General features: G+C 55.7%; 1 protein-coding gene across 3 annotated transcripts in view; it reads left to right on the forward strand.

Moving 5' to 3' along the window:
- CACNA1E (calcium voltage-gated channel subunit alpha1 E) overlaps nt 1-25215 on the forward strand; it is a 167676-nt gene that overhangs the window by 103571 nt on the left and 38890 nt on the right. For 2 of the 3 annotated variants that reach the window (XM_040985335.1, XM_040985336.1), the window contains exons 8-25: nt 4636-4751; nt 7182-7235; nt 7376-7465; nt 8533-8742; nt 9129-9241; nt 10242-10354; nt 10925-11056; nt 11422-11494; nt 12410-12527; nt 14270-14337; nt 15069-15166; nt 18003-18059; nt 18928-19557; nt 19805-20094; nt 20506-20662; nt 22074-22203; nt 22710-22769; nt 22978-23084. In XM_040985335.1, coding sequence (XP_040841269.1) covers nt 4636-4751; nt 7182-7235; nt 7376-7465; nt 8533-8742; nt 9129-9241; nt 10242-10354; nt 10925-11056; nt 11422-11494; nt 12410-12527; nt 14270-14337; nt 15069-15166; nt 18003-18059; nt 18928-19557; nt 19805-20094; nt 20506-20662; nt 22074-22203; nt 22710-22769; nt 22978-23084 — 2616 coding nt within the window. The remainder of the gene's footprint in view (nt 1-4635; nt 4752-7181; nt 7236-7375; nt 7466-8532; nt 8743-9128; nt 9242-10241; nt 10355-10924; nt 11057-11421; nt 11495-12409; nt 12528-14269; nt 14338-15068; nt 15167-18002; nt 18060-18927; nt 19558-19804; nt 20095-20505; nt 20663-22073; nt 22204-22709; nt 22770-22977; nt 23085-25215) is intronic. The other variant, XM_040985338.1, reaches the window with a different exon arrangement.

The raw sequence follows: 25215 nt of genomic DNA on the forward strand, positions 1-25215 counted from the left end.
ACAAAGCTAGGCTTTGTCCATGGGAAGGTTATGTTCAACACTAAAGTAGTGTAGAATGGTAACATGGGAGGTAGCATTCCCACAGAATATTTGTGATCTTGTGTTTTTGACATTGGAGGTTTCTCCATTGCTTCCATACTCCTACAAGTATGGAAATTAGCAGTTATGGCATTCTTTGCCCACCATATGGCAGATGATTCAGGACCTAGGCATTGCCCTGCCAGAAATGAATGTCCTTTGACTGGACAGCTGGAAACAGTACACTCAACTAGCCAGATGCTGACTCAGGTCCTGAGAACCCCAGCTAACCAGATGCTGACTCAGGTCCTGGGAAACCCACCTAACCAGATGCTGACTCAGGTCCTGGGAAACCCACCTAACCAGATGCTGACTCAGGTCCTGAGAAACCCACCTAACCAGATGCTGACTCAGGTCCTGGGAATCCCAGCTAACCAGATGCTGACTCAGGTCCTGGGAAACCCACCTAACCAGATGCTGACTCAGGTCCTGGGAATCCCCGCTAACCAGATGCTGACTCAGGTCCTGGGAATCCCAGCTAACCAGATGCTAACTCAGGTCCTGAGAATCCCTGCTAACCAGATGCTGACTCAGGTCCTGGGAATCCCAGCTAACCAGATGCTGACTCAGATCCTGAGAACCCCACCTAACCAGATGCTGACTCGGGTCCTGAGAAACCCACCTAACCAGATGCTGACTCAGGTCCTGAGAACCCCAGCTAACCAAATGCTGACTCAGGTCCTGGGAAACCCACCTAACCAGATGCTGACTCAGGTCCTGGGAACCCCAGCTAACTAGTTGTAGATGCAGGTCCTTGGTACTCTCATTTAGCCAAAAGCTAACTTCTTTCCCCTTGAAAAGTTAGGCCTATGCTTCTTCCCAGGGAGGGTGTAATGCCTCATTTGAGCAGTCCACTCCTGGGGCCCAGGTTGGCGTGCATGTCTCCTCCCTCACCTGTATTCTTGTCTGCAGGCCTGTTGGGGCCAGGGTGTGTATGTGTTGTGGCGAATTTGTTGTGATGTTTGTATGCAAGGCATAAAACAAATAGCCCATGTCATTTACAGAGCATGCTTGTTTACCAAGGAATCTGGCTATCACATGTTATTTTATACAGTTGAAAATCATTCTTGGTAGTCTCTGTTTGATAGTGTGAACAGCCCCTTCCCTATTATGTGCGAGTGTGATTCCCTCCAAGGACATAGTTGTGGAGCACAGGGTACCCTAAGGTGCAAGGCAGGACTGCTGTGACTCATACCATGGGGAATAGGAAGAGAAATCAGAAAAGAATGGAAAGGAAATGCAGCAAAATAAGGTTACAGGGTCAGCAAAGAAGGAAAAGGATTAGCGGACAGTGGCAGGGTACTGCCTCGAGCTGCCTGGACATGGATGGACACTGCTGTGATTTGCTATGGCATAGTGGCTTGTAACACAGGCTGTGCAGGCTCAAGGCAGTGAGGCCTCCTGACTCCTCTCTGGCCTTGGGAGGCTGCCGCTGAGCTGCAAGGCCCCAGGCTTTATTTTAAAGCTGAGATAAGGCCATGCATTTTGTGGTTTTGTGAAAATTAAATGACAGCATGCTTAGAACCTGTTAGAGTGATTTCTGGCACATCATGGACAATGAGTGAATGGAGGTGAGTGGTCATGAACGTGGGTACTCTTTGCAGGGTTGTGGCCCTCAGCGCTCTTGCTCCTCACACTGTCTGTAGGGAAGATCACTGTTCAGAATGTTTGCTGTGTTCCAGTGATGCTATCTCTGATGTTTAAAAATGTATCTGATACAACACGGATACCCAGGAATAAAATGAACACACAAGAGACTAAGTCTCCAGTTATTGTCTTGTCATTTCCTTTATGGAAAATGCCGAGTGCCTCTCACTGCTGAATTAACTGTTGTCAGAAAACAGTTTATGCCTGGGCTTCAATCCATGACCAAAGAGTAGTCTCAGTGTGTAGAACACATCCTCCTGAGTGGACACGGGCAGACTCCTGGTGTGTGAGGACACATCCTCCTAGTGGACACAGACACCTCACAGCATATGAGAACACATGTTCCTGAGTGGACACAGGCAGCCTCCCAGTGTGTAAGGACACATTCTCCTGAGGGGGCAATGACAGCCTCCTGTTAGCTGCACGAAGCATGAGGCCTCCATGCCCTGTATCTGCTCATATCTTCTCAGTCGGGTGAGGTCTCACTGTGGAGAAGAGAAAGGTTCCTGATAGCAATAGGAGTATGCCCATCTACGTTTCTGTGACTGAAATGTCATGAGTGTGTGAGCAGCACTTCTTTGCAGACTTGGGAGGCCAAGGGTACCAGGTCAGCTGCTATACAGAGCAGACTGGGCTGAGCAGGTGGAGGTACTGTATTGGGGCTTTTTCCCATGGAGAAGCCTGTGTTAGGAAGGGCTTAATCAGATCTGTCCCACCTGGCCCCTGGTCTGTGAGGTCATGTTGTAGTATGGATTTTCAGATGGCTCAAGCTTCCTTAATTTCTACCTTGAGCAGACAAGATGGGCACATGTGACTCTGGGCCAGACACCTGCTATCAGGTGCTCACCCACACAAGACCCAGGCCACAAGAGCATGAAGAAGTCTGACCCCACCCACAACCCACTGCCTACTTTCCACCAAAGTTAAGCTTCACTGGCACTCAGGTGTCCACCCAACTTGCCCAGGTTCTGTGTTCCTGAAACAAAGATCGTTCCAAAGGTGCTGGCTCAAGTGGGAGTGTCACAGCTCTGTGACAATATGGACTTCACGTGACCACTGTGTACCAGGCACACTCATCTGTAGCACCTATGCCGGTGCCAGAGTGTGCTGTCTGCAATGGGAGGAAGTTTGGGGCATGTGTGCCTGCAGTGTGGGCACACAACTCTGAGTCATAGCAGCCAGTTTGTCTTCTAGGCTGTGCTTCTTATGGTTGCCATGTGGTGGGAGTGTGTTACCAGACCACTCCCAAGTGGCCACAATGGCCAGAACTGGGCCAATGCAAAGTCAAGAGCCAGGAGCTTCTTCCTGGTCTCCTGTGTGGGAGCAGAGGTCTGAGGACTTGGGCCATCTTCTGCTACTATTATCTCAGGCCAGTAGCAGGGATGTGAATGAGAGGTGAAGCATCCATGACATGCACCAGTGCCCATATGGGCTGCTGGACCACAGGCAAAGGGTCAGCCTGCCATGCCACAGCATTGGCCCCAAAGAAAGTGATGTGTGAAGGAACATCCTCAAAATGTGTTGCGTGAACACTTGCTGTCCTTGAGATTTTATTTTTATGCTCTGTGAAATGCAAGGTGAGGCCACAGATTGAACTTGTAGGTGTCTTCTGGGACATGATGCTGTGCAGGCAAGAGACGGGGACAGGCAGGCAGCAAGAGGACCAGAAGATGAGTGGTGAAACACCAGGCATCCAACTGTCTGCTCTGAGCACCCATGAAAAGCAGACACACAAAAAAGACTTCTTGGTGAGCCATGGCCCTACACAGAGCCTATTCCTTCGGGGGTACAGCTGCCTCAGAGGACCACCATGGTGCACAGTGCTGTAGTCAAGGGGCCTTTTTCCCCAGAACCAGCAGGGCTGTGGACCAGAGAGAATATGGAAGTCCCACTGGGGAGATCCAGACTCAAGGCCCTTCCAGACAAATTGAAAAAAGTGGGACTATGTGTGTGAGAACCTGACCTACCAGAAAGGCAGCTGCACTGTCACTGCGGGGTCAGTAGAAGTGATGCCTGCATCGCTCATGCACTGACCCCACGGTGGTCAAGAGAACAGGGCAGGAGAGGGCCATATGGGACCTGGGCACAGTGTCCGGGGGATAGCTTTGGGACCAGGGCAGTGTGGCATTGCCTAGCCTGGTCCCTGGTATGGCCGTGCGTCACCTGCTGAATGTATAAACTGAGTGCCAGACCCAGGGAAGCCAGAAAAGGAGAGATGGCAAGTGTGGCCACAGGGAACTCCTGTAGGAGTTTCAGGCAGCCACAGCTCCCTCACTCTGCCTCCCTTCCCCAATGCAGCTAGGCACCAAGGACTCTCCTCCCAGGGACCTCAGCCGTGTCCCAGCCTGCCTGTGCCTGGGGTTCTAGACTGGCAGGAGGGCCTGGGGAGGTTTGGCAAGAGCTACTCTGGTGGTGGGAGGAAATAGTAGGCGTGGCCCTGTGGTGGCAACATCCTGATGGTCATGGGCCCCTAGCACAAGTAGGGCGGCCTCTAGGGCAGCCAGAGAGAACAGTGGTGTGGGGGCCCGTGGATGAGGTGGATGTGGGCAACCCCCCACACCCCACTCAAGTGTTTTCCTTCTGCCTCACTGAGTGGCCTTAGCCATGGAGCCTTGCTTGCCCTATCATCTCTTCTTGATGCTCTTGAGGATCAGGAAGTCAGTGGGTATGCATCCTGAGCACTCACAGGAAGGGAGATGGAAGGGGCATGGGCATCTGAGTGGGGCAGGTAGGGTGTCAGCCCCTTGGGAATGGGGATCCTGTGTGAGGCTGTTTCTGGAGTCACTCCGCAGGCTGGGACCTGACAGGGTTTCGGGGCCTGGCAAGATGCCTGTGCCTCGCCTTTGCCCTGGCATGCCTCCAAGTCCCAATGTCACCCACCTCTAGCTGATCCTGTCCTTCCCTCCGCAGGGAGTTTGCCAAGGAGAGAGAGAGGGTGGAGAACCGCAGAGCCTTCATGAAGTTGCGGCGGCAGCAGCAGATTGAGCGTGAGCTGAATGGCTACCGGGCCTGGATAGACAAAGCAGGTGAGGTGGCCCAGCAGGGCAGAGCTCAGGGCACCTGCTGGCCCCTCATCCTTCTCTGGGACCTGTGACTACACCAGACACCTCTCCTGAGGCAGGCAGGTCTGCAGGGTGGACAGAGTGACCAAGTCCCAGGCTGCCTGGAGGAAGCTGGGAGGGGGACACTCGTCCTCCCACTCCTGTGCACAAGCCCTGTCCTGGGCTCTTGGCAGCATGGTGCCTGAAAGCCTCCTCCTTAGCCTCTTCCCCTAGAGCAAGGCAGCAGACAGTGGGGCAGCGAGTGGGGAGCTTGCAGGCAGGCAGTGGGTCAGGGGGCCCCAAGTGAGGCAAGGGGAGCTTTGGCTTTGGGGCTCCAACAGGCCTACAAATGAGTGCTTGAACAGGAGGGTATGAGCCCTGGCCAAGCCTCTGAGTGCTGAGGACAGGAGAGGACTGAGGTGGTAGGGGCCTGGTGGACTCCAAGGAGGACAGGACCTAGGAGGACTCTGAGCGGTCATCAAGGTTCAGCCTGGATGTGATCTGGGGACTGCCGGGGACACACCCCTCCCAACCTCACTGAGTCTCAAGGCCAGGCCCAACAACAGAACCCAGCCTCCCCAGCCACAATGTCCTGTGTGGACCAAGGCAGTGATGCGCTGGCCCCTCTGTGACTGCAGTGGGTCTTTCACATGCACAGTGCATTGAGCACGGCAGTTCTTCTGCACTGCAATAGAAAGTGCCATGCGGGCCTGAGCTCACACAGGGAACTGGGTTGGTCTGGGTGTTCAGCCACAAGAGCTTGCTCCTCCACAGTTGCCCATGTGGTTCCACAGTTGCCCGTGTGGTGGCCCCATGCTCCACACTCCTGTGTGAGTACAAGCCTTGTCAGAGCTGGTGCAGGGGTGAGGTGAGCATGAAGCCCTTGCCTCCCTGCAGGGGAGCAGCTCTGCCACCAGGCCAGATAGGTAGCCAGCATTCCCTAACTAGCTGGGACTAGCTGTGAAGAGGGCTGGCCACAGGCCTGAAAAGGCCTCCAGCCTACCCTGGACCCATGCAGGGTTTTGTGAAGATGGCAAGGCTTCCTGTCTTATTCTTGGCAAAGCAGTTCCTGGGTCCTTCACGAACCAAAAACACACCATGCTGTCTTCCGGCCCTCCACTCTGCAATTGGGTATGAGTGAATCAGAGATGTGGGTTTCATTTCCCTGGAAAGATTCAAGTGTAAGCATGGACTTGGCAAAGAACGCTGGGAGAGGCAGTGTCCGCCCACACAGAGGTATGAGCGCTACCCGGAGAGCCTCAGCTGCACCAGCCCCTGCCACCGGAGTTCACTGCACCCAGCACAGGGGTTCCTGGCTGAAGTTACTGATAGGGCCAAGATATTTTCACAAATGCCTGCTTTGGAAATGAAGCCCTCTAGAACAACTGTGTAATAAAATGGCTGCAAAGCATTCACCAGCAACAGCTACCTGCCGCCTGGGCATTTGCAGAGCTCAACCAGGAAGGTGGGCACAGCTTGATGTGATGGTTCTTGGGGTGCTCCCCTTCCTCAGCACTTCCTGTGCAGGTGGGATCCTGGGGACATCATTGCCCTCTCCTCCTGCTTGTCATCTTCTCGGCTGTCCCCACAGTGGGCTCCCCCACTCTGCCAGATGGGCACTCAGGAGAGAGGCCACTGAGATCTGTGAGGCCAGAGAGGGGGCCGAGGGGAGAGTAGTGCATCTCAGATTCTGAACACCCTCCCCAGGACAATGGTCCTGCAAGATGACTTCTATCTCAGAGCCAGCCAAAGCGGTGCTCCTGGGAGACCTGCATTTCTCCCTGGTCAGCTTCTAGCTTGGGGTTCCTACAGTACCCATTTCCCCACCAAGGATCACAATTTGCCAGGTGACTCCCACATGGCCCTCGGGGAAGCTATCCTCTCAGTGATGGGTCCAACTCAGGAGAGACAAGTCGGAAGGAACAGCACAGGGTCCAGCAGGCCTCCTGGGTCCCCAGTGTACCCCTTCTCATGTTACTGGTCTTCTCCTGCTCAGGCCAGAGGCCTGCCTCCAATGACCCCAACACTGCTGTAAGCCCTTGGGGCCCCTGTCCCTCAGGACTCGTCTCCTGGCCAGACCCAGGCTCTGGTCCCTCCCTCCCCAGGGATGAGACCTGCAGAACTCAGACTGTGCCCAGCCATGGGGAAAGTGGATGGTAGATGGCTTCTCTCCAAGGCCCTCAGGGGGGCCCTCAGTTGGCACCCCAGAACATGGGCCAGAGCAACAACACACGGGGCCACTGCTACCAGGGAGGCACAGGGATGGGACTGGCACTGGGGAACCCCGACACTGGGATTGACCCCCCCAACCTCCTGTGGGCCTGCCACAGCCTTGGAACCCTGGACCCAGAGCTGTGCCCAGAGGTTTCCACGTTGCCTTCCTGGCGTCTCACTGCAGCATCTGTTTCCATCTAGAGGAAGTCATGCTTGCTGAAGAAAACAAAAACTCAGGGACGTCGGCCTTAGAAGGTGAGACAGCGGTGCTTAGCTGCTTGTTTCCATGTGGAGTCGAGAGGAGAATGGTGATATCTGCGTGGAGTGCACAGGGAAATTTGGGTGAGAGGATTCTGGGTGGGCTGTACCTCACCAGGGTGCCCTCTCTGGTGCAGTGCTTCGCAGGGCAACCATCAAGCGGAGTCGCACAGAGGCCATGACTCGGGACTCCAGCGACGAGCACTGTGTGGATATTTCCTCTGTGGGTGAGTGGACACCTCCTGAGCCTCCCATGAGAGGAGTTTCCCATCTTTGGAGAAGTCCCACGGGAGGAAAAGTGCTCAATCTTAAGATGAAGTTGGGAGCCCCGTGGGAATTTTCCCACTGTGTGGCAGTTTCAGGGGAGGATAGGAGCTCTAGGTATTGCTCCTGACACGACTGAGGTCAGGGCTGAGAGCTGACCTGGAGCTGCTCAGCTGGCAGAGAGGGTCTCCCTATCTCTGGGTGACCAGCAGCACCTTCCTGGGATGTCACCCAAAGGGTTCTGAGGTCTGCTACTTTGTGTATCCCCAGTGTTCTCACCTGCAGAACTTACTGAGCCACAGTAGCCCCACCTGGCTATTGCCATGTGCAATTTCAGCTCATTCCATTGTAGCCAATCTCTGGCTCTCCTGGAAACCCCAGCTGATGGCAGAGAGCAAGGCATAGTCCTACTCCACCCTTGAGAGCAGAAGAATCTGAAAGATGTGTTTTTTATTTGAGAGGCAGAGTTACAGGGGAAATGGAGGAGAGAGGGTTTCCATTTGCTGGCTCAATCCCCAGATGGCTATAAGAGCTGAGCTGGACCAGGCCAAAGCCAGAAGTCAGGGGTTTCATTCCAGGTCTCCCATGTGGGTGCAGGAGCCCAAGCATCTGGGCCATCTTCCATTGCTTTCCCAGCTCGTTAACAGGGGTCTGGCTGGGAAGAGGAGCAGTCCAGGCAGGACTGAAAGGCAGCATCCATATGGAGTGCCAACACTACAGGCAAGCTTCATCCTCTATTCCACAGCGCCAGCCTCAGCTGTATCAGAAGGGTGCCAGAGCCCACAACACCTTTGCTAGAGAGGGGGGACAGATCCAATCTGCTGCTGGCACAGGAGTCCTGAGGACTGAAGCTCCTCCCCCTCAGTGTTTTCTGGTGACCCAATCTGAGCCAGTCTTCTGGGACCAAGGTGTTTAGATGAGGGAAACTGGCATGGGGCACAGGATTCCCAGGCCCACTCTCACTTCTTCGCTCCTCTGGCAGATGACCCTGGGCATTGCAACCTTCTTACTCCTTCCCTCTTCACCTCAGGCACCCCTCTTGCCCGAGCCAGCATCAAGAATGCGAAGGTGGATGGGGCCTCCTATTTCCGGCACAAGGAAAGGCTCCTGCGTATCTCTGTGCGCCACGCTGTTAAGTCCCAGGTGTTCTACTGGATTGTGCTAAGCCTCGTGGCCCTCAACACAGCCTGTGTAGCCATCGTCCACCACAACCAGCCCCAGTGGCTCACCCACCTCCTCTGTAAGTGAACCTGAGTGGAGGCTCTCACTATCCACCTAGCAATGCCCATCTGTCCACTCATTGTCAAGTCAGGTGCTCAGTGAGTGAGATGGCATTGCCTTGTGGCTAGTGTCAAAGGGACTTGCAAGTCAGCCACTGCTCCTGGACATGGTGTGGCCAGGAGACTGTCCTGCCATGTACATTGGGATAAGGAGCTGGATCTTTCCCAGAAGGCATTGGGAAGTCCATTCCTGCCACCTCCCCATGGAGGGAGAGAAAATCTGACCTGGCCTGGAGAGGGTAGGACAGGGGTCAGCTGTCCTGATGCCGTCCGGATGTGGTAGTGAACATCGCTGCAGGGTGGCGCTGCCCCACTGTGGACTGAATGCTCTGTCCTGGCCCTGCAGACTATGCAGAGTTCCTGTTCCTGGGGCTCTTCCTCCTGGAGATGTCTCTGAAGATGTATGGCATGGGCCCCCGCCTCTACTTCCACTCCTCCTTCAACTGCTTCGACTTTGGGGTGAGTCCCAGGAGCCTCTTATTGGCTTGGCGTGAAGCCATGAGGGTTGCATTTAGCCAAGAGATGAGTGGTCCGTCACCATAGCACTGCATGCTTGGGATGTGTGAGTGCCATGGTCCTAGCATCATTAAGCACAGCCTGTGGGCTCCCACACATAGCTACATGGCTCCTACCCTGTCCCAGAGAAGCCTAGCAAAGGATAGAAATTTGCTTTTTTCTGCTTCTGTTAGTATTGGGAGAATTACCTGGAACCTCCTTGTTCAGGCAAGACCCCACAGGTGCCCCACCCAGTGGTTTGACCCCTAAGTTGTGCTGCTGTCTGCAGTGGCACGGTCGCTACTGCCATGTGTCTGCTCTGTGCCAGCAATGTTGGTGTCGTACGCACTCACATGCTCAGGGCAGAGCTGGGCCATGGAACTTGGAGTAACCTGCTCATGCCCCTTTGTGCCAGAACTTTGGTTTGAACTTCCTTCTGGCTTTTTTTTCTCTTTTTTACCTGTAGTGTGTGTCTCTGAGTGTGGGGTGGGCTCTCTCATAACACCCTCGGCCACTAGAAGGGAGATTGACTATAAACTGAGAACTGCTCCTTCCTGCAACTGTGAGCCCACATTGTCACACTGCTGCCCTGAGCCAGAGGACCCCTTGCCTGGAAAGGTGGCTGATCTATTGGGCTCAGAGCATCCCTGGAGTTTCTATTCTGGTGTGCTGGGGGATGGTGGGCCCTGTCTAAGGTCCCAATGTAGCTGCAGCCTAGGCCCTTCCCATTGGTCCTAGACACCCTCCCTACCCACACCCTCTGCAAGGATACCAGTGATGCCCAACAGGCCTGTGCAGAGGATGCAAAGGTGCTGGAAGCAGTCCTCACCTCAGGGAAGCAGGCTAAGTGGGGCCCTGGCAGAGCCTGGGGTTGTCTGACAAAACACAGTGGGGGCTGAGTTCAACCTACTGATAGTGCACAAGGCCAGGCCCCTCCCCTCACCATGGCAGCCTTGTCTTCTAGGTCACAGTTGGCAGCATCTTTGAAGTGGTCTGGGCAATCTTCAGGCCAGGCACATCTTTTGGAATCAGCGTCTTGAGAGCTCTCCGGCTTCTGAGAATATTTAAAATAACAAAGTAAGTGACGGGCTATTAGATGGAGCCTGCTCAGCCTCACTGTGCTCCTGAACCCTCCTTTCCCTGTCACACATGCCCAACACACCATCTCTAGAATCAAGCCAGAAAACCAGCTGTGCAGCTAGATCCCACCAAGATGCCAAGGGGACTTGTGACTGGCTGCTGCTGCTCAGTGCCTGCACCTTAATCCCCAGCTGCCAGACAGAAGCAGGCCGGACATGGGGTTGATGTGGTGTCCAGCTTCCACAGCTGTCGCATGTCTGGGTCCTGCAGGTACTGGATACCTCCTCTATGGGTGTCCACTGCTCATAGCTGTCACATGTCTGGGTCCTGTAGGTGCTAGACACCTGCTCCATAGGTGTCCGCTGCTCATAGCTGTCACATGTCTGGGTAGGTGCTGGACACCTCCTCTATGGGTGTCCTAGCGCTCACAGTGGTCAGCAGGTACTGAACACCTGCTCTATGGATGTCCATTGCTCATAACTGTTGCGTGCCTGGGTCCCGTAGGTACTGGGCACCTGCTCTATGGGTGTCCAGTGCTCACAGCAGCCACGTCTGTGGGTCCTGTAGGTACTGGGCTTCTCTACGGAATCTTGTGGTCTCCCTGATGAGCTCCATGAAGTCCATTATCAGTCTGCTCTTTCTCCTCTTCCTATTCATCGTGGTCTTCGCCCTTCTTGGTATGCAGCTGTTTGGCGGCAGGTAAGCACCAATGCCTGCTCATTACTGTCCACTCCTCTGCTGGCCATGTCACCATCTCCTCTGCTCTGTAGGTTTGTAGGTGCTGGCATCTCTGCCACGCACCTGCTCCCAGGGCCTGACTCTGGAGCTGTCTCTGAGGTACAGTTTGGACCCTCAGACTCTGCAGCCAGCCCTGGTCATGACCTGCTCCCTTCAATTCATTCGTCATTTGCAATGTTCACCAACATAGCCCTTAATGTTACATGGAGTGGAAGCAGTGGTGGGAGGACACGGGAGTGGGGAAGGGAAGTGCACAGAGCTGTAGTCTGAGGAGAAAGCCTGTGTCCATGAGGTTCATCCACCTGCCTCTCTCAATCTCCTCCCAGGTTTAATTTCAACGATGGGACACCTTCAGCAAACTTTGACACTTTTCCTGCCGCCATCATGACTGTATTCCAGGTACAAGGCCATCTGCCACTCTAGGCTCCTCCTGGCCACAGCCCTTGTCCTTGCTGAGTGGACATGGCCAAGGGACTCTGTGGCTCTGCTCTCTCCCAGTTCTTGTCCTACAACTGTGAATCTGCAAGATGGAATAGGGGTTATACTGACAGTTCCCCAACCTGCCGCATCTCCTAACTCGTGGCTGTTTAGTGAAGTTTTATCCTTTCCCTCTCAAAGCCACAGGATTAAATCATGAAGGAAACACAAAATCTACAGTGTCTTAGAACCAAAGGGACCCCAAGAGCTTGTGTCTGAGGTGAACCCAGAGCAAAAGCATCCTAGGTAGGAGCCCCAGGACCATCATGACACTTCAGGCCGTGTGAGGTCAGGGCCAGGCCTCCTGACCAGTACATTTCCATATGTCCAGCCAGCGCCAGACCTCCTGGCATGTGTGTTTTCCATGTCACCCAGCAAAGCTTCAACAGGGAGGACTCTTGTTTGAAGACTGAGTTCCTTTTTAAATATATCCATTTATTCATTCACTCGATTTGAGAGACAAAAAGCCAGAGGAGACTTGAAACAGCCAACAAAATTTGACCACCAACTTGTCTACTCCCCAGATGCCTACAAAAGCCAGACCTGGCCAGGCTGGAGCCATGAATCCAGAAGTCAATCTATCTGCCCCATGGGTGGCAGGGATCCATGTTTGCAGGAAGCTGGAATCAGAGCAGCCAGGACTTGAACCCTTGTCCTACAGGGTGTCTTAACCCTGCTCTCTAGTCGCCCATGCCAGAACACAAGCCTAAAGCTCCCTTCCACGTCAAGAGCCTTCCCTGGGAATGGCTCTTGTCCTGCCTGACAGAATGGCCAATGGGTTTGGCATGTCTACCTGTCTGCAGCACCCAGGTCTCTGATCTTTCTGTGTCTGTGCAGATCCTGACCGGAGAGGACTGGAATGAGGTGATGTACAACGGCATCCGCTCGCAAGGTGGTGTCAGCTCGGGCATGTGGTCAGCAGTCTACTTCATTGTACTCACCTTGTTTGGAAACTGTATCCTTGGCCAGGTGTCCTGTGTAGGCTGCTGCCTTCTGGAACTTGCACTCGAGGGGAATTGAGGGGCAGCTGCAGGGCTGTGGACAGTGAGAGCTGTCCTCACATAGTACCTGTCCACCAGCTGGGGAGAGGCCTTAAGGCTGCAGTGTGCAAGAGTGAGGTGCTGGGGCTACTGCAGGGAGCAGTGGTAAGTGCTGCACCCTGGGAAGAGGAGTGGCTGTGGTTGTGGGCTCACCAAATGCTCACATGGGATGACCTGCTGCAGTGGCTGGGGCCTGCTGTGGGGATGCCACACTCATGTCCTGGTACCAGTTACAAAGCAGGCATCACCTTGTTTAATCCTTACCTTGTGAGATAGGAAAGAAAACGATGGTAAGGCAAACGACTGCTAAGTTGTGAAGGGGGCTTGAAACCATGTCTCTCTCATTCGAGATGCAGTCAGGTCAAAGGGACCGTGTCAAGAAGGTTTTGTGGCTTATCTACCGCATGCCCTTGTGGAAGTCCTGCTTGCCCACCTCATGACCTTCTGGGAGTCGTGCATACCAACCACATGGCCTTCTGATAGTTGTACTTACCTACCGTGTAGCACTGAATCATGCTTATCTACCATGTGGCCTTGTGGGAGTCATACCCACTGTGTGGCCTTGTGGGAGTCGAGCTTACCCACTGTGTGACTCATGAGAGTCGAGCTTACCCACCTTATGGGAGTCACACTTACCCAATGCATAGAATTGTTGGAGTCGAGTTTACCCACCGTGTGGCCTTGTGGAAGTTGAGCTTACCCACCACGTGGCCTTTGAGAGTCATACTTATCTACCATGTGGCCTTGTAGAAGTCACACTTACCTACCATGTGGCCTTTGGGAGTCATGCTTCCCCACCATATGAGCCTTTGGGAGTTGTGTTTACCTACCACATGGCCTTGTGAGAATTATGCTTACCCACCACATGGCCTTGTGGGAGTTGTGCTTACATACTGCATGGCCTTGGGTCATTGCCTGGCCTCTCTGAGCTTAATTCCCACCTGTGAGAGGAAGACAGCAGGACCTCGCTCCCTGTTTCCTGTGGTTATCATGCCGGGGTACCTTATGAACTGTAAGCTTCTAGTCATGTCGGATAGTTGGGCACAATGCACAGCCCGAACAAAAGTGACTATAACCCGAGGACTTCTGGGGTCAGAAAAGACTGGACATTGGAAGAGAGAAACCCATGGGCAGAGCTGTGCCATGGGTCCCAGGAACAGGGCAATGGGTCCCACAGAGCCCAGCATGCCCCATGAATCCCAGGAACAGGGCAATGGGTCCCACAGAGCCCAGGATGCCCCATGGGTCCCAGCAGCAGCTCTGTGCCCCCCCCCCAGAGCATTGACCTCAAACATCTGGGAGGCTGGGACCTCAGGAGTCAGAGCACAGGAGAAGATTCCTGTCAGGAGGGATGGAGAATCCTTTAGGACCCAAGGGAGGGGAGAGGAGGATATTAGTGCTCACAATGGAGCCAGGCTGCCACCTGTTGAGTGCTGAAGAGTCTGATGCTACTGGCCTGGTGGCACTCCTGCCAAAGGCCCTCTTTCTGTGTTTGTCCAGGGCTTCCTCACCATCTTGGGGCAAGGACAGGGTATGATATAGGAAGGAGAGAAGAGAGGAGGTAAAAGGTCCCCTCTCTCAAAATCCCTGTGGGAACAGGAATGATCCTAGGCTGCCTCTGCCTCTGCCTCTGCCAGTGCCCTTAACTCTGCCCCAGACACACTGTTGAATGTGTTCTTGGCCATCGCTGTGGACAATCTAGCCAATGCCCAGGAATTGACGAAGGTGAGCCTGCTCTCTGGTGTCTGGGGAAACTCCTCAGGCCCTCTGGAAGTTTCTAGAAGTCCACGTGGGAGGCCTAGTTCTTACCCCTGAGTCTGGAGAGCCTCATGCCAACCTGTGTCTATAGCAGGTGACTAGGGCTGCTGGAGTGCTCTCTGGACTGTGAACGTGGAATGGAGTTCATCCCCTGTGGCCAGCCAGTTGCCACCTGAGTCATGTGAACTGTTACAGCTTTGGGTCTGAGCAGGCTGTGGTATCTCAGTGGCCACAGTCATTCTAGGAAGATATCCACAAAGCTAGAATCCTCTCTGGGAGCTCTACTTCCTCTTCCTCCATGGGAAGAAGCTTTGCAAGGAGGTGCACAAAGCTCCCCTCCACGCGGGGTGCTGGCAGTGAGCTGCTTCTCCCCTTGCCTGCATGGTCTGGCAGGGAGCTTGTGCAGCTGGCCCCCAGGAACCTGGATTTGCCCAGATCTGGGTTCTAGCTGCTATGTCATGGACCAGGCCTTGCTTCCCTAGTGTGTGGATGTCTGGAGTCTTCATGGGAGCCATAAGTTGAAGAGGAATGAAGTAAGGGCCAGGGTAAACCCAGCCTTGTTGCTGAGTGGTGGATGCAGGTGGGGTTGGGGCTCCCAGGTGTCAGATGACCTTGGCCAGGCTGACCTCACTCTGTCCCCACCATACCGTGCCTGGTCTTAAGAACTCCCTGGCTAAGCTGCCTCTGTTTCATTCTAGGATGAGCAGGAAGAAGAGGAGGCCTTCAACCAAAAGCATGCCCTGCAGAAGGCCAAGGAGGTCAGCCCGATGTCCGCACCCAATGTGCCCTCCATTGAGTAAGTCGGGGCCCTTTTTGAGCCAACCAGCCAGTGCAGGCCTGGGCTGCACTGTAAGGACGGCAAGCACAGGACACTCTTTTCAGAGGGTAGAAGGGGTGCAGTGAGGGGGTTCCCTGGAGAAGCTGTGCAACCCAAGGCAGTGGTTGTGGACCATTGTGAGGAAGGGGTCAGCAGGGTGTGTCTGACAGGCAGTAGTGAGAAAGTAAGTATGGTGGAAAGCCACAAGCCCTCTGGGCCCAGGTGGAGGGCTTGGCTCCTATGGTGCACAAGCAGGAGACAAATCTCCCTGAAGGGCACCCTGGGCCATGAAGGCAGATGTGGGCTGAGAGAGGTCCAAGAAAGGGCTGTGATTTAGACAGGAAGGAATCACCTCAGCCTGGGGCTGAGGAGGGAGAAACTCTGGAACATGGCAGCTTGTTCAAAACAATGGGGTAAAGTTAGAAAGAGAAGTGGCAGAACCCCATTGGGATAGCTTTGGGATAGCTTTGAGGATACCCGGTTGGTGGGTGAGGGTGGCACTCAGGCTCCTAGGGCCAGCAAGACCACAGTGCACTTGGGAACGTTAAGAACTTCCTGAGGCAGCTGATGCTGAACAGCCTTGGGTTGTCTGAGTCTGTAGCTTAAGAATCAGGGTTGAAATCAAGATTGGAGGACATCATTCACGTTTAGAAGCATCCCAGGGTCAATGAAGGTGAGGTGGCCCAGGCAGAGGGGGACTGCCTGTCAGGGTCTGGAAGGCCTGGACATCGGCTGGGATGCTGTCTGTCCTGGAGCCTGTTCAAGAAGCTTGGAAGCCAGGGCTACTCTTGAAAGATCACCCACAGGAGGACAGAAAAGGAGTCCTTGGCCTGGAAAAGGAAGCTCCTACTGACCTGGGATAGGTAGATTCATGGCCAGCCAGGTAGATGGAGAGCACAGGGCAGTTCACCCTGTGGGACCTAGCGTGGCCTGTGGCCACTGGCAGAACCAGGTATGAAACTGAACCCCACAGGGTGGGGCATAGACAGGACCTGGGTGTTGGGATCCTGTAGCTAGCTAGCCCTTGGGAAGGATGTCAGATCCGGGACTGGATCCCTCCCTGATGTCTAAGGATGTGACAGGAGGGAGACTGCATTGTTGCTGCAGAACTCATGCAGAGGCTGTGGACTATCTGCTGAAGGATTATCTGTGAAGACCCCCATAGGCCAGTACCTCCCACAGCAGTGCCAGCACGTTCCCATCAGGGTCACCATGTGTGCTGGAGAGCAGCATTTGGGGGTGTCAGGATCTCTTTGACAAGGAGACATGCACTGCCTCCTCGTGTCCTGCTGCAGGAATGTGTGTGTGTGTGTGTGTGTGAGAGAGAGAGAGAGAGAGAGAGAGAGAGAGAGAATGTGCAGCTTGAAGAATTTGCATCTCTGCATGTGTGTGGAGAGGCGAAGAAAGGGGTGTGTGTGTGGGTGGGTGTGTATGTGTGTGTGAAAGGGAGACAAGGAGGGAGAGGGGCAGGCAGCACAGGGGAGGTAAGAAAGGTCTTTGACTCTCACTTCACTGCAGGCACTTTTGGAGGCCATATCTGAATATTGCAAAATTGCAGTGGGTGCAGGTGCTGCTGCTGGTCAGGGCTCTGTGTCTGTCTCTAGGTCCCACACATGCCTCTTGGAATCCTGCCCCTCCTGTGCCCCATGGCATCCCAGGTGACCAGTACTAGGGGTATGCTTGATTGGAGAGTTTGTGGACATCTCCAGTGATGTCTGCCTCTTTCACATGCACTCCACGTCAACCATCAACCGATACCCAGGGGAAGGCCCCAGGCTGGCTGTCTGCCCCTTAGGCTTCCCTGCAGCCATGCGAAGAGGCTATGGTCCTGCTTCAGGCAGTATTTGAAGTGTGTGGCCTTTATCAATAGTTATCAGGTGTCTCCCTCCACCCTTGACCCTGTGGGACAGACCCATCATACCAGGCATCCTGTCTGCCATCAAAGCCCCACCACACCTGCTCCCTCCTGCCCACTGGCCCTGGGCAGACTCTGGAGAGTGCTGGGTATGTGGACAGTGTTCCTGTGTGTGACTGAAGCCACTGCTGTGCTCTGCCTGGCTGCAGCCTGACCAGGCCACTGTGTACTCAGACATGGTCCAGAGGGCTTGGTGGTGGCTCCCTCAGGCTAGGGCCTGCCCCTCACTGCATGCCCTGTTTCTCACCATGTGAACACTGTGCTGCCCAGGCACGACTGGGTGATGGCCCACTGCTCACAGTGGATGCTTTGGTTTTTCATTTTTTATAAGATTTGTTTATTTATTTGAAATATTGGGTGAAAGAAAATCTTATATCTGCTGGTTCACTCCACAAATGGCCACAACAGCAGAGTCAGGGCCAGGTTAAGGTCAGGAGCCAGGAGTTTCTTCCAGGTCTCCCCTGTGGGTGCACAGGCACAAGCATTTGGGCCATCCTCCACTGCTTTCTCAGTCACGTTAGCAGAGAAATGGAGCAGCCAAAACTTGAACCGGTGCCCACATGGGATGCTGGTGAGGCAGGTAGAAACTTATTCTGCTGCAAGGCAGAACGGGTTTGCAAAGGGATTCTGAGGGTGTTAGCATCCGGTTGCCAGTACAGTCTTCACTGAGCTGGGAGTAAGATGGGGTGTCCTCTGCCCTTGCACATGTGTGTGGAAGACAGGATCTGTGTGTTTCCACACAACAGGGACCAGAACTCTTCCACAGGGATGATCGGGACCCAGGTCTATGGGGTGCACCAGAGCCAAGGACATGTGAATACCCAGCCTCCAGGGCTGCTGGTGGCCTTGGGCACATGGCCCCAAGCAGTGGGGCACTGAACTGTCCTTTCTCTTTCCCAGAAGAGACAGGAGGAGAAGACACCACATGTCGATGTGGGAGCCACGCAGCAGCCACCTGTATGTGTGCGCCGGTTTGTGTGTCTGTGATTGGCTACATGTGGGTGTGGGGACCATATGTCTCCATCCTTGCTGTGGGCCCGTGGCACTGGGTGTGCATGTCAGTGTGTGCCTTGGTGTGCGTGTACGTTCTATATATGTGACCTGCCTTTGCACCTTTTAACGTGCATTTGTATCCATATGTGTCCAAAGCACGTGGCCCTGTGTCTCTGCTCTTACATCTGGTCGTGAGTAGGAATGTGTGCTGGTGACCGGTGTCAGTGGGCAGCTGTGCACAGGGCATGTGTGGAGCAAGTGCATCCCCTCACAGGAGAAGGTGCGAGCCTGCAAGCATAGGCAACAGAAGCCCTCCTGTGTCTCCCCATGTCTTCCTGCCACCTCAGCTGGCTACCAGCTCTGAGCCTAGCGGGTGGTGGTCTGCACATGCAGTGTGCTGGGTTTGTGACACAGGTCTGTGGTCAACCAATGCTGGACTCTGAGGGATAGGACAACTTGGCATTATAGCCGCCTTCTGTTGGTGTCTGGTCTGCATCCTGCCCTGCCCTGGCTGCCCTGGACTGCCCTACCCTAGCAGGAACGGGCAGGACAGGGTGATGTTTTGACTTTGAAGGGTGTTGGTGGACATAGCGGGCCTGGCTGATGTCCTGAGAGCCAAGGAGGCTGTAAGGAAAGTCCCCCAGAGGCCCCTGTAGGATGGCCCTACAGGCCCTGGGGGTCCTGCCCTACCCTCGGCTGCCAGCAGAGGAGGCCTGGCCCACTCGGCTCCCATGTCTCTCTGTGCTTCCTGTCTGCAGGCCATGGGCCCCGCCTGCCCTGTGTCCTGTGCCCTCAGCCCCTGACACCAACCCCACCCTCTCACCTTTGCCAGGAGGGAGCGGCGGCGGCGGCACCATATGTCTGTGTGGGAGCAGCGCACAAGCCAGCTGCGGAGACACATGCAGATGTCCAGCCAGGAGGCTCTCAACAAGGACGAGGCCCCCCCAATGAACCCCCTCAACCCACTCAACCCCCTGAGTCCCCTCAACCCACTCAATGCCCACCCCAGTCTCTACAGGAGACCACGGCCCATCGAGGGCCTGGCCTTGGGCCTGGGCTTGGACAAGTGTGAGGAGGAGCGTGCCAACCGTGGCGGGTCCCTCAAGGGGGTCCTGGACAGCCAGAGGAGCCCCTTGTCCCTGGGCAGACGGGAGCCACCATGGCTGGCCAGGCCCTGTCATGGGAACTGTGAGCCAGCCCCACAGGAGACAACTGGTGGGGAAACTGTGGTCACCTTTGAGGACCAGGCCAGGCACAGGCAGAGCCAGAGGCGTAGCCGGCACCGTCGAGTCCGGACAGAAGCCAAGGAGTCTTCCTCAGCCTCGCGGAGCAGGTCGGCCAGCCAGGAGCGGAACTTAGACGAGGGGACGTTGACTGCAGCCGAGAGGGGCCAAGAGGCCCAGGGCAGCCTTGGCAAGGAGCCAATGATCCACGAAGAAGAGCAAGCTCAGGATTCACGCAGGTAAAGGAAGCCCAGTGTGTCCCTGGCCTGGCCTTGGCTTCCCTCCATGAGCTGCAACTCACGTAGCCCACAAGGGCAAGAATGGCCGCCATAGCACAGCCCTCCAGAGGTGTCCCTGTGGCAGCAGGAGACCCAGAAGGGAGGGGCAGAGGGACACAGGAGGCTGAGGGGACCTTGTGCTCTGGCACCCCCCCTTGGCTCCTCACAGTCCCTGTCATGCTTGGTGCATCCACCTCTGTCTTCACAGGACAGGCTCGGGGCTGGCCGGAACCCTTGAGGGGGCAGACACAGCTCTGACCCCACCCCTGCCTGAGCTGGATGAGGGCCAGGATGCAACATCTACTGAGCAGCAGCTGAGAGCCAGCCAGGAGCCCTCGCTGCAGGGACACGTGCAGCTGGATGTGGGCAGGGCCATCAGCCAGAGTGAGCCTGACCTCTCCTGCACAGCCACCACAGAAAAGGTCGCCACTGAGAGCAGTGATGTCACTGTGGCCATCCCTGACGCAGAACCCCTGGTGGATTCTACAGTTGTGCACAGTGAGCATCTGGTCCACCCCAACCCTGTGGAGCTGGGGGAGGTGCTTGGGGGTAGTGGGGAAACCCATCACTCAGTGGTGTTCTCAGACCTTGCCGTGGTAGTGAGGGCAGTGTTTAGTGGGCCTCCAGTGTGGCCACCTCAAGCCATTGCATTAAGACAGAGGCTTGAGGATGGCTGGAGTAGAGCCCCAGCTTTGTGACGCCCTCTGTGGGGACAGCCATGCGTGTCCCAGCTGGAGGGCTGGAGGTTCAGTCACAAAGGGCAGTACACAGGCAGTCTGTGGACCCATGGCCAGGGTGTATATGGGGACCTTGCCACCGGGAGGGTCCAGAGACGGCTGAACACACCCATCCTCTCTGAAAATGAGGGGCTCCTATGTGGTTCTGAACCCTGCACACATTCCTGTCCAGTCAGCAACAAGACGGATGGAGAAGCTAGTCCTCTGAAGGAGGCTGAAAGCAAGGAGGCCGAGCAGGAGACAGAGAAAACGAAGAAGAAGGAGAGGCCAGCGGGTGGCAAAGCCATGGTGCCCCACAGTTCCATGTTCATCTTCAGCACCAGCAATCCGTGAGAAACCAGACAGCACCACCCCGGCTTCAGCCACAGGGAGCAGGGAGGCGAGGGAGGGGCCCCTGGTCCCCCCTGGGGGGCAGATACAAAGGAGGTGGGTTTACACCAGAACCCAGAGAGAGATAAAGAGAGGGCTGGGGCCAGAATAGCAGGGGTCAAAGGGTCCCATGTAGAGGCCTTGGATGGGTCAGGAGGGGTCAAAGGTTCACAGTAAATAAAGGCCCTAGACTGGTCAGCGGGGGTTACAGAATCTCAGTGGAGAGGGCCTCGCCAGGTCAGCAGGAGTCACAGGGTCACATTGTAGAGAGAACCTGGACAGGTCAGCTGGGGTTACAGGGTACCATATCAAGAGGCCCTGGACATGTCAACAGGATCACAGGGTCACAGTGCAGAGAGGCCTGGCCGGGTCAGCAGGGCCAAAGGGTTACAGTGCAGAGAGGCACTGGACAGGTCAGCAGAGCCACGGGGTCACAGTGCAGAGGCCTGGTCGGGTAGGCAGAGCCACAGGGTCACAGTGCAGAGACCTGGCTGGGTCAGCAGGACCACAGGGTCACAGTGCAGAGAGGCACTGGACAGGTCAGCAGGGCCACGGGGTCACAGTGCAGAGGCCTGGTCGGGTAGGCAGAGCCACAGGGTCACAGTGCAGAGACCTGGCTGGGTCAGCAGGACCACAGGGTCACAGTGCAGAGAGGCACTGGACAGGTCAGCAGGGCCACGGGGTCACAGTGCAGAGGCCTGGTCAGGTAGGCAGAGCCACAGGGTCACAGTGCAGAGACCTGGCTGGGTCAGCAGGACCACAGGGTCACAGTGCAGAGAGGCACTGGACAGGTCAGCAGGGCCACGGGGTCACAGTGCAGACAGGCCCTTCACTCCTAAGTACCTCGTGGATAGAGGAAATGTGCTTCCTGCATGCAGATACTGCAGATGTGGACCAAGCTGCTGGTGTGGAGCCCAGAATGGTCTGTCCCCTCTGTGGGCCAGGAGTTCTGGCCGTGCCAAGTTTATAGCAAAGCTCGGGCTTTGCTGGGAAGCTTGGGCAGTCACCCCCAATGTAGGTGATGGGGAGAAGGAACGTGAGAGCTTCTGGCGCTGAGTGGGCAGGGCCATGGAGAGGGTGCAGGCCAGGGAATCCTCATTGACTAAAAATAGCCCCAGAATCCACACCACAAGGGAGAGGGAATAGTGAGCCTTGTGACCCAAGTCTGTGCAGCTAGTACAGGCCGTGCTCACTGACCCTGCACCTGTCCGGTACAGTCTGTGGCCCCCTGCTTCTCTTCCTCTGGGTGCCGCCCCAAGAGAGTGTCAAGTGCAGTCATTCTCCCAGCAGTTTCCTTGGATGAGGGCTTCACCATTGGGCCAGGGCAGTGGCTGGGCAGGGACAGACCTCTCACTGGGGCCAACCCCACAGGATCCGGAGAGCCTGCCACTACATTGTGAACCTGCGCTACTTTGAGATGTGCATCCTGCTGGTGATTGCGGCCAGCAGTATCGCCCTGGCAGCCGAGGACCCCGTGCTGACCAACTCGGAGCGCAACAGAGTGCGTGCATGGCCTGGGACAGGTTCTTGGGGGGAGAGCTTGCCGGGGGTCAAGGGTCAAGAAATCGCCCATTTCTGTTCTTCAGGGCAAAATGCGAGCTATTTTCAAGTGAGCCCAAAGCCCCACCACATGGCCCACATGCAGCAGAGAGGACACGTGTGGATCTGGCATGGCCTACGCACAGCTGTGAGGGCCATGTGTAGAGCCCCATGACACAGCTCATATGTGCAGCCAACATGAAGTGACAGTGCTGTGGGCTGCTGAGCTCTGCTGGTCTGCCTCAGAGAACCCAGGATATCTCCTGGAGGGCTTTCAGGTTACCAGGAGGTAGGAAGGACCCAGAGACTCCAGTCCTCAGCCAGATCCTGAGGGTCAGGTCTGGGGCAATCCAGACCCAGCAAGTCACGTTCCAGCCAAGACCAGATTCTAGAGTGCCTGTAGGCTTAGGGAGCATAAGGCCTCATGTGGGCAGCTTCATAGAGCCTTCTTCTCCCATGTGTCCATAGGTCCTGCGCTATTTTGACTATGTGTTCACTGGCGTGTTTACCTTTGAGATGGTCATAAAGGTAAGGTGCCACTTTGCGACCCTGGGCGCGGTTTGGGCTGCCTGCCAGCTGCCCAGAGGTGTGTAAACAACGTGGGCAGTGCCCCACTTAAACCTACCCTCACTCCTGGCCTATATATGTCCAGGAGCATGGTACCATGGGGCTCTGAGCAGGGGTGGCAGGTGTCGCCAACAGCCCTGGGCTCACCACCCATACCCTTCTCGTACAGATGATAGACCAGGGCTTGATCCTGCAGGACGGCTCCTACTTCCGAGACCTGTGGAACATCCTGGACTTTGTGGTAGTGGTCGGTGCCTTGGTGGCCTTTGCCCTGGCGTAAGTGGCTTTCTACCTCCCTGCCTCCTAAAGAATCCCCAAGGGCTGACCTGAGAATCGGGTCCTCTCTGGTGCCTCAGCACTCCCTGGAGCCCGTATGCTCTGAGGCACAAGAAAGGCAGTAGGTGCAGTGGTGGTGGGCAGCAGTTAGGGCGATCCTTGGGCCTCTTCCTGGGAGAGGAGGGGCTGGGACCAGCTCAGTGAGGGTTGGCCCACTCACATCTGGCGGGCCTTTTTGTTTCTCTGGTCTGTTGAGGGAGGAAGGAAATGGAGGGCCATGTGGAGTTAGGGAACCTGGGCCTCCAGGCCTGTGTCCAGGAGCTGTCAGGGCCAGTGCCATGCTAACTTCCAGGGGATAGGCTTTCCTGGATGTCAGGAAAGCATGGGAGGGGATGGCCTCAAACTGAGGCAGTGACCACACACATGAGGGGATGGACTCAAGCTGAGGCAGTGACACCCCCCAAACACACACATATACACATGGGAGGGGACAGCCTTGAGCCGAGGCAGTGACCCCAGACAGGAGGAGGTAGATTGAACCATGGCAGTCAGCCCCTAACCCCCCAATGCACACTGGGTAAGTGCTGACAGTCTTGTGCTCTGAGTGGGGCTGACCATACTCTCCTCTGAAAGGCAGCTCGGGACCCTAAAGCTGCTTTCCTCAGTGGTAGCTGTGAGAGGGAAGGGACAGGTAATCCTGCAGGCTGTCCCTCCTACAGCTAGTGGCTCCTGCAGACATGCCCCTGAGCAGAGCAGTAATGAGGAAGGGCTGCTGTCAGCTGCCCATACAGCCAGGGGAGCCTCCTGGGGTGAGCTATTGGTCATCCTTTGTCAGCGCTATATGAGGTCCCAATGGGGCCTGAGATGTCTGCAGCATGGATATCCTACAGGCCAGAGCAGGCCACCCAGCAAAGGCCTCCAGCACCACCGCCTCCTGCAGACCCCTTTCTTGTAGAGATGGGGTCCCTTTGGGCTGTGACCGTCAAATCCCTCGTTTTGTCTGTTCCTGTGTCTACATAGTTTGCCGTGTTTTCTGAGTTTTACCTCATCAAAATCCTCCATCTTTGAAGAATTAAAGATTAAAAGATGGGACAGAAAGATCCCCTCCCCTGCACCAGGTTTAGGGATTGGGTTGGGGTCACCCAGGCAGACCCTCTGCTGGGCACACAGTGTCCTGTGGTTCCCAAGCAGGAGCCAGGATATGTGTTGGTGCATACTATATACACATGGGTGAAGGCCAATGCGGTTTGGTTGGTCTAAGGTGTGTCTGCCCAGACAGCTGGAGCCAGGTGGGCGAGGGGTGGGAGAGGATTTTTGGAGGCGGCCCTTAGTGCTGCCCCAGGGCGGAGCAGGCCCAGCTGCTGCTGTTGTCACTTGTCTTGTTCTCTCTCTGCTCCTTGGCACCAGCACTGGTGGCTTTGGTGCTGGTGGCAGGGAGGCCTTAGCAGCCCGGAGCCGGAGCCTCTGCTGGTCCTCAGGCCAGGTACAGTGTGAGGAGCCGAAGCCCTGGCTCTGGGGCCCACACTTCGGGGATGGATCCAGCACCAAGATCCATCCCCTGCTGTTGGGGTGCCCCCTCTCGACCTCCCCATCCTTCTTCAGTGTGTGGTGGTGCTTGCTCACTCTGCATCGCCTCTGTTGTTGCCCCACAGCCCTCCCGCCATGCCCACACCCCGTTTCCTTTTCTACTCCCGTTGGGGCCTTGCCCTCCCTTCCCCAGCCTTGTCACATCTGCTGGGCCAGGGCCTGCTTCCACTCACTGCCATGCTTCCTAACTGCTATCTCCCAGCCTCATCAAGGGCACCAGAGAATTCAGCTCCTGGGGTTCCTGGGCAAGGTTTGGGGCTGCCCCCAACCACCACCTGCCCAAGTGAGGCACTGCCCAAGATGGAGAGTGGCAGGAATCCCTGGGCCCATGTCCCTTGGGGCAGGAAGCCAAATGTGGCTATGCCTGCGCAGATCAGGTGCCTTTTCTGATCAGATAGCCTTGCCTTCTTGCAAGTGGAACCATGCCCTTCAGAGGCTTCTGCAGAGCCTAACTCAGGAGCCTGAGCCACTAACAGTGCTTGCCATGGCAGCCGGGTCAAGTGGGCACTGCTGCAAACTCGAGCCCAACTCCACAGATACTGCC

The sequence above is a fragment of the Ochotona curzoniae genome, unplaced genomic scaffold (genome assembly GCF_017591425.1).
Source record: "Ochotona curzoniae isolate NIBS_2020 unplaced genomic scaffold, NIBS_Ocur_1.0 contig_430, whole genome shotgun sequence".
In the NCBI taxonomy this organism is placed as follows: domain Eukaryota; kingdom Metazoa; phylum Chordata; class Mammalia; order Lagomorpha; family Ochotonidae; genus Ochotona; species Ochotona curzoniae.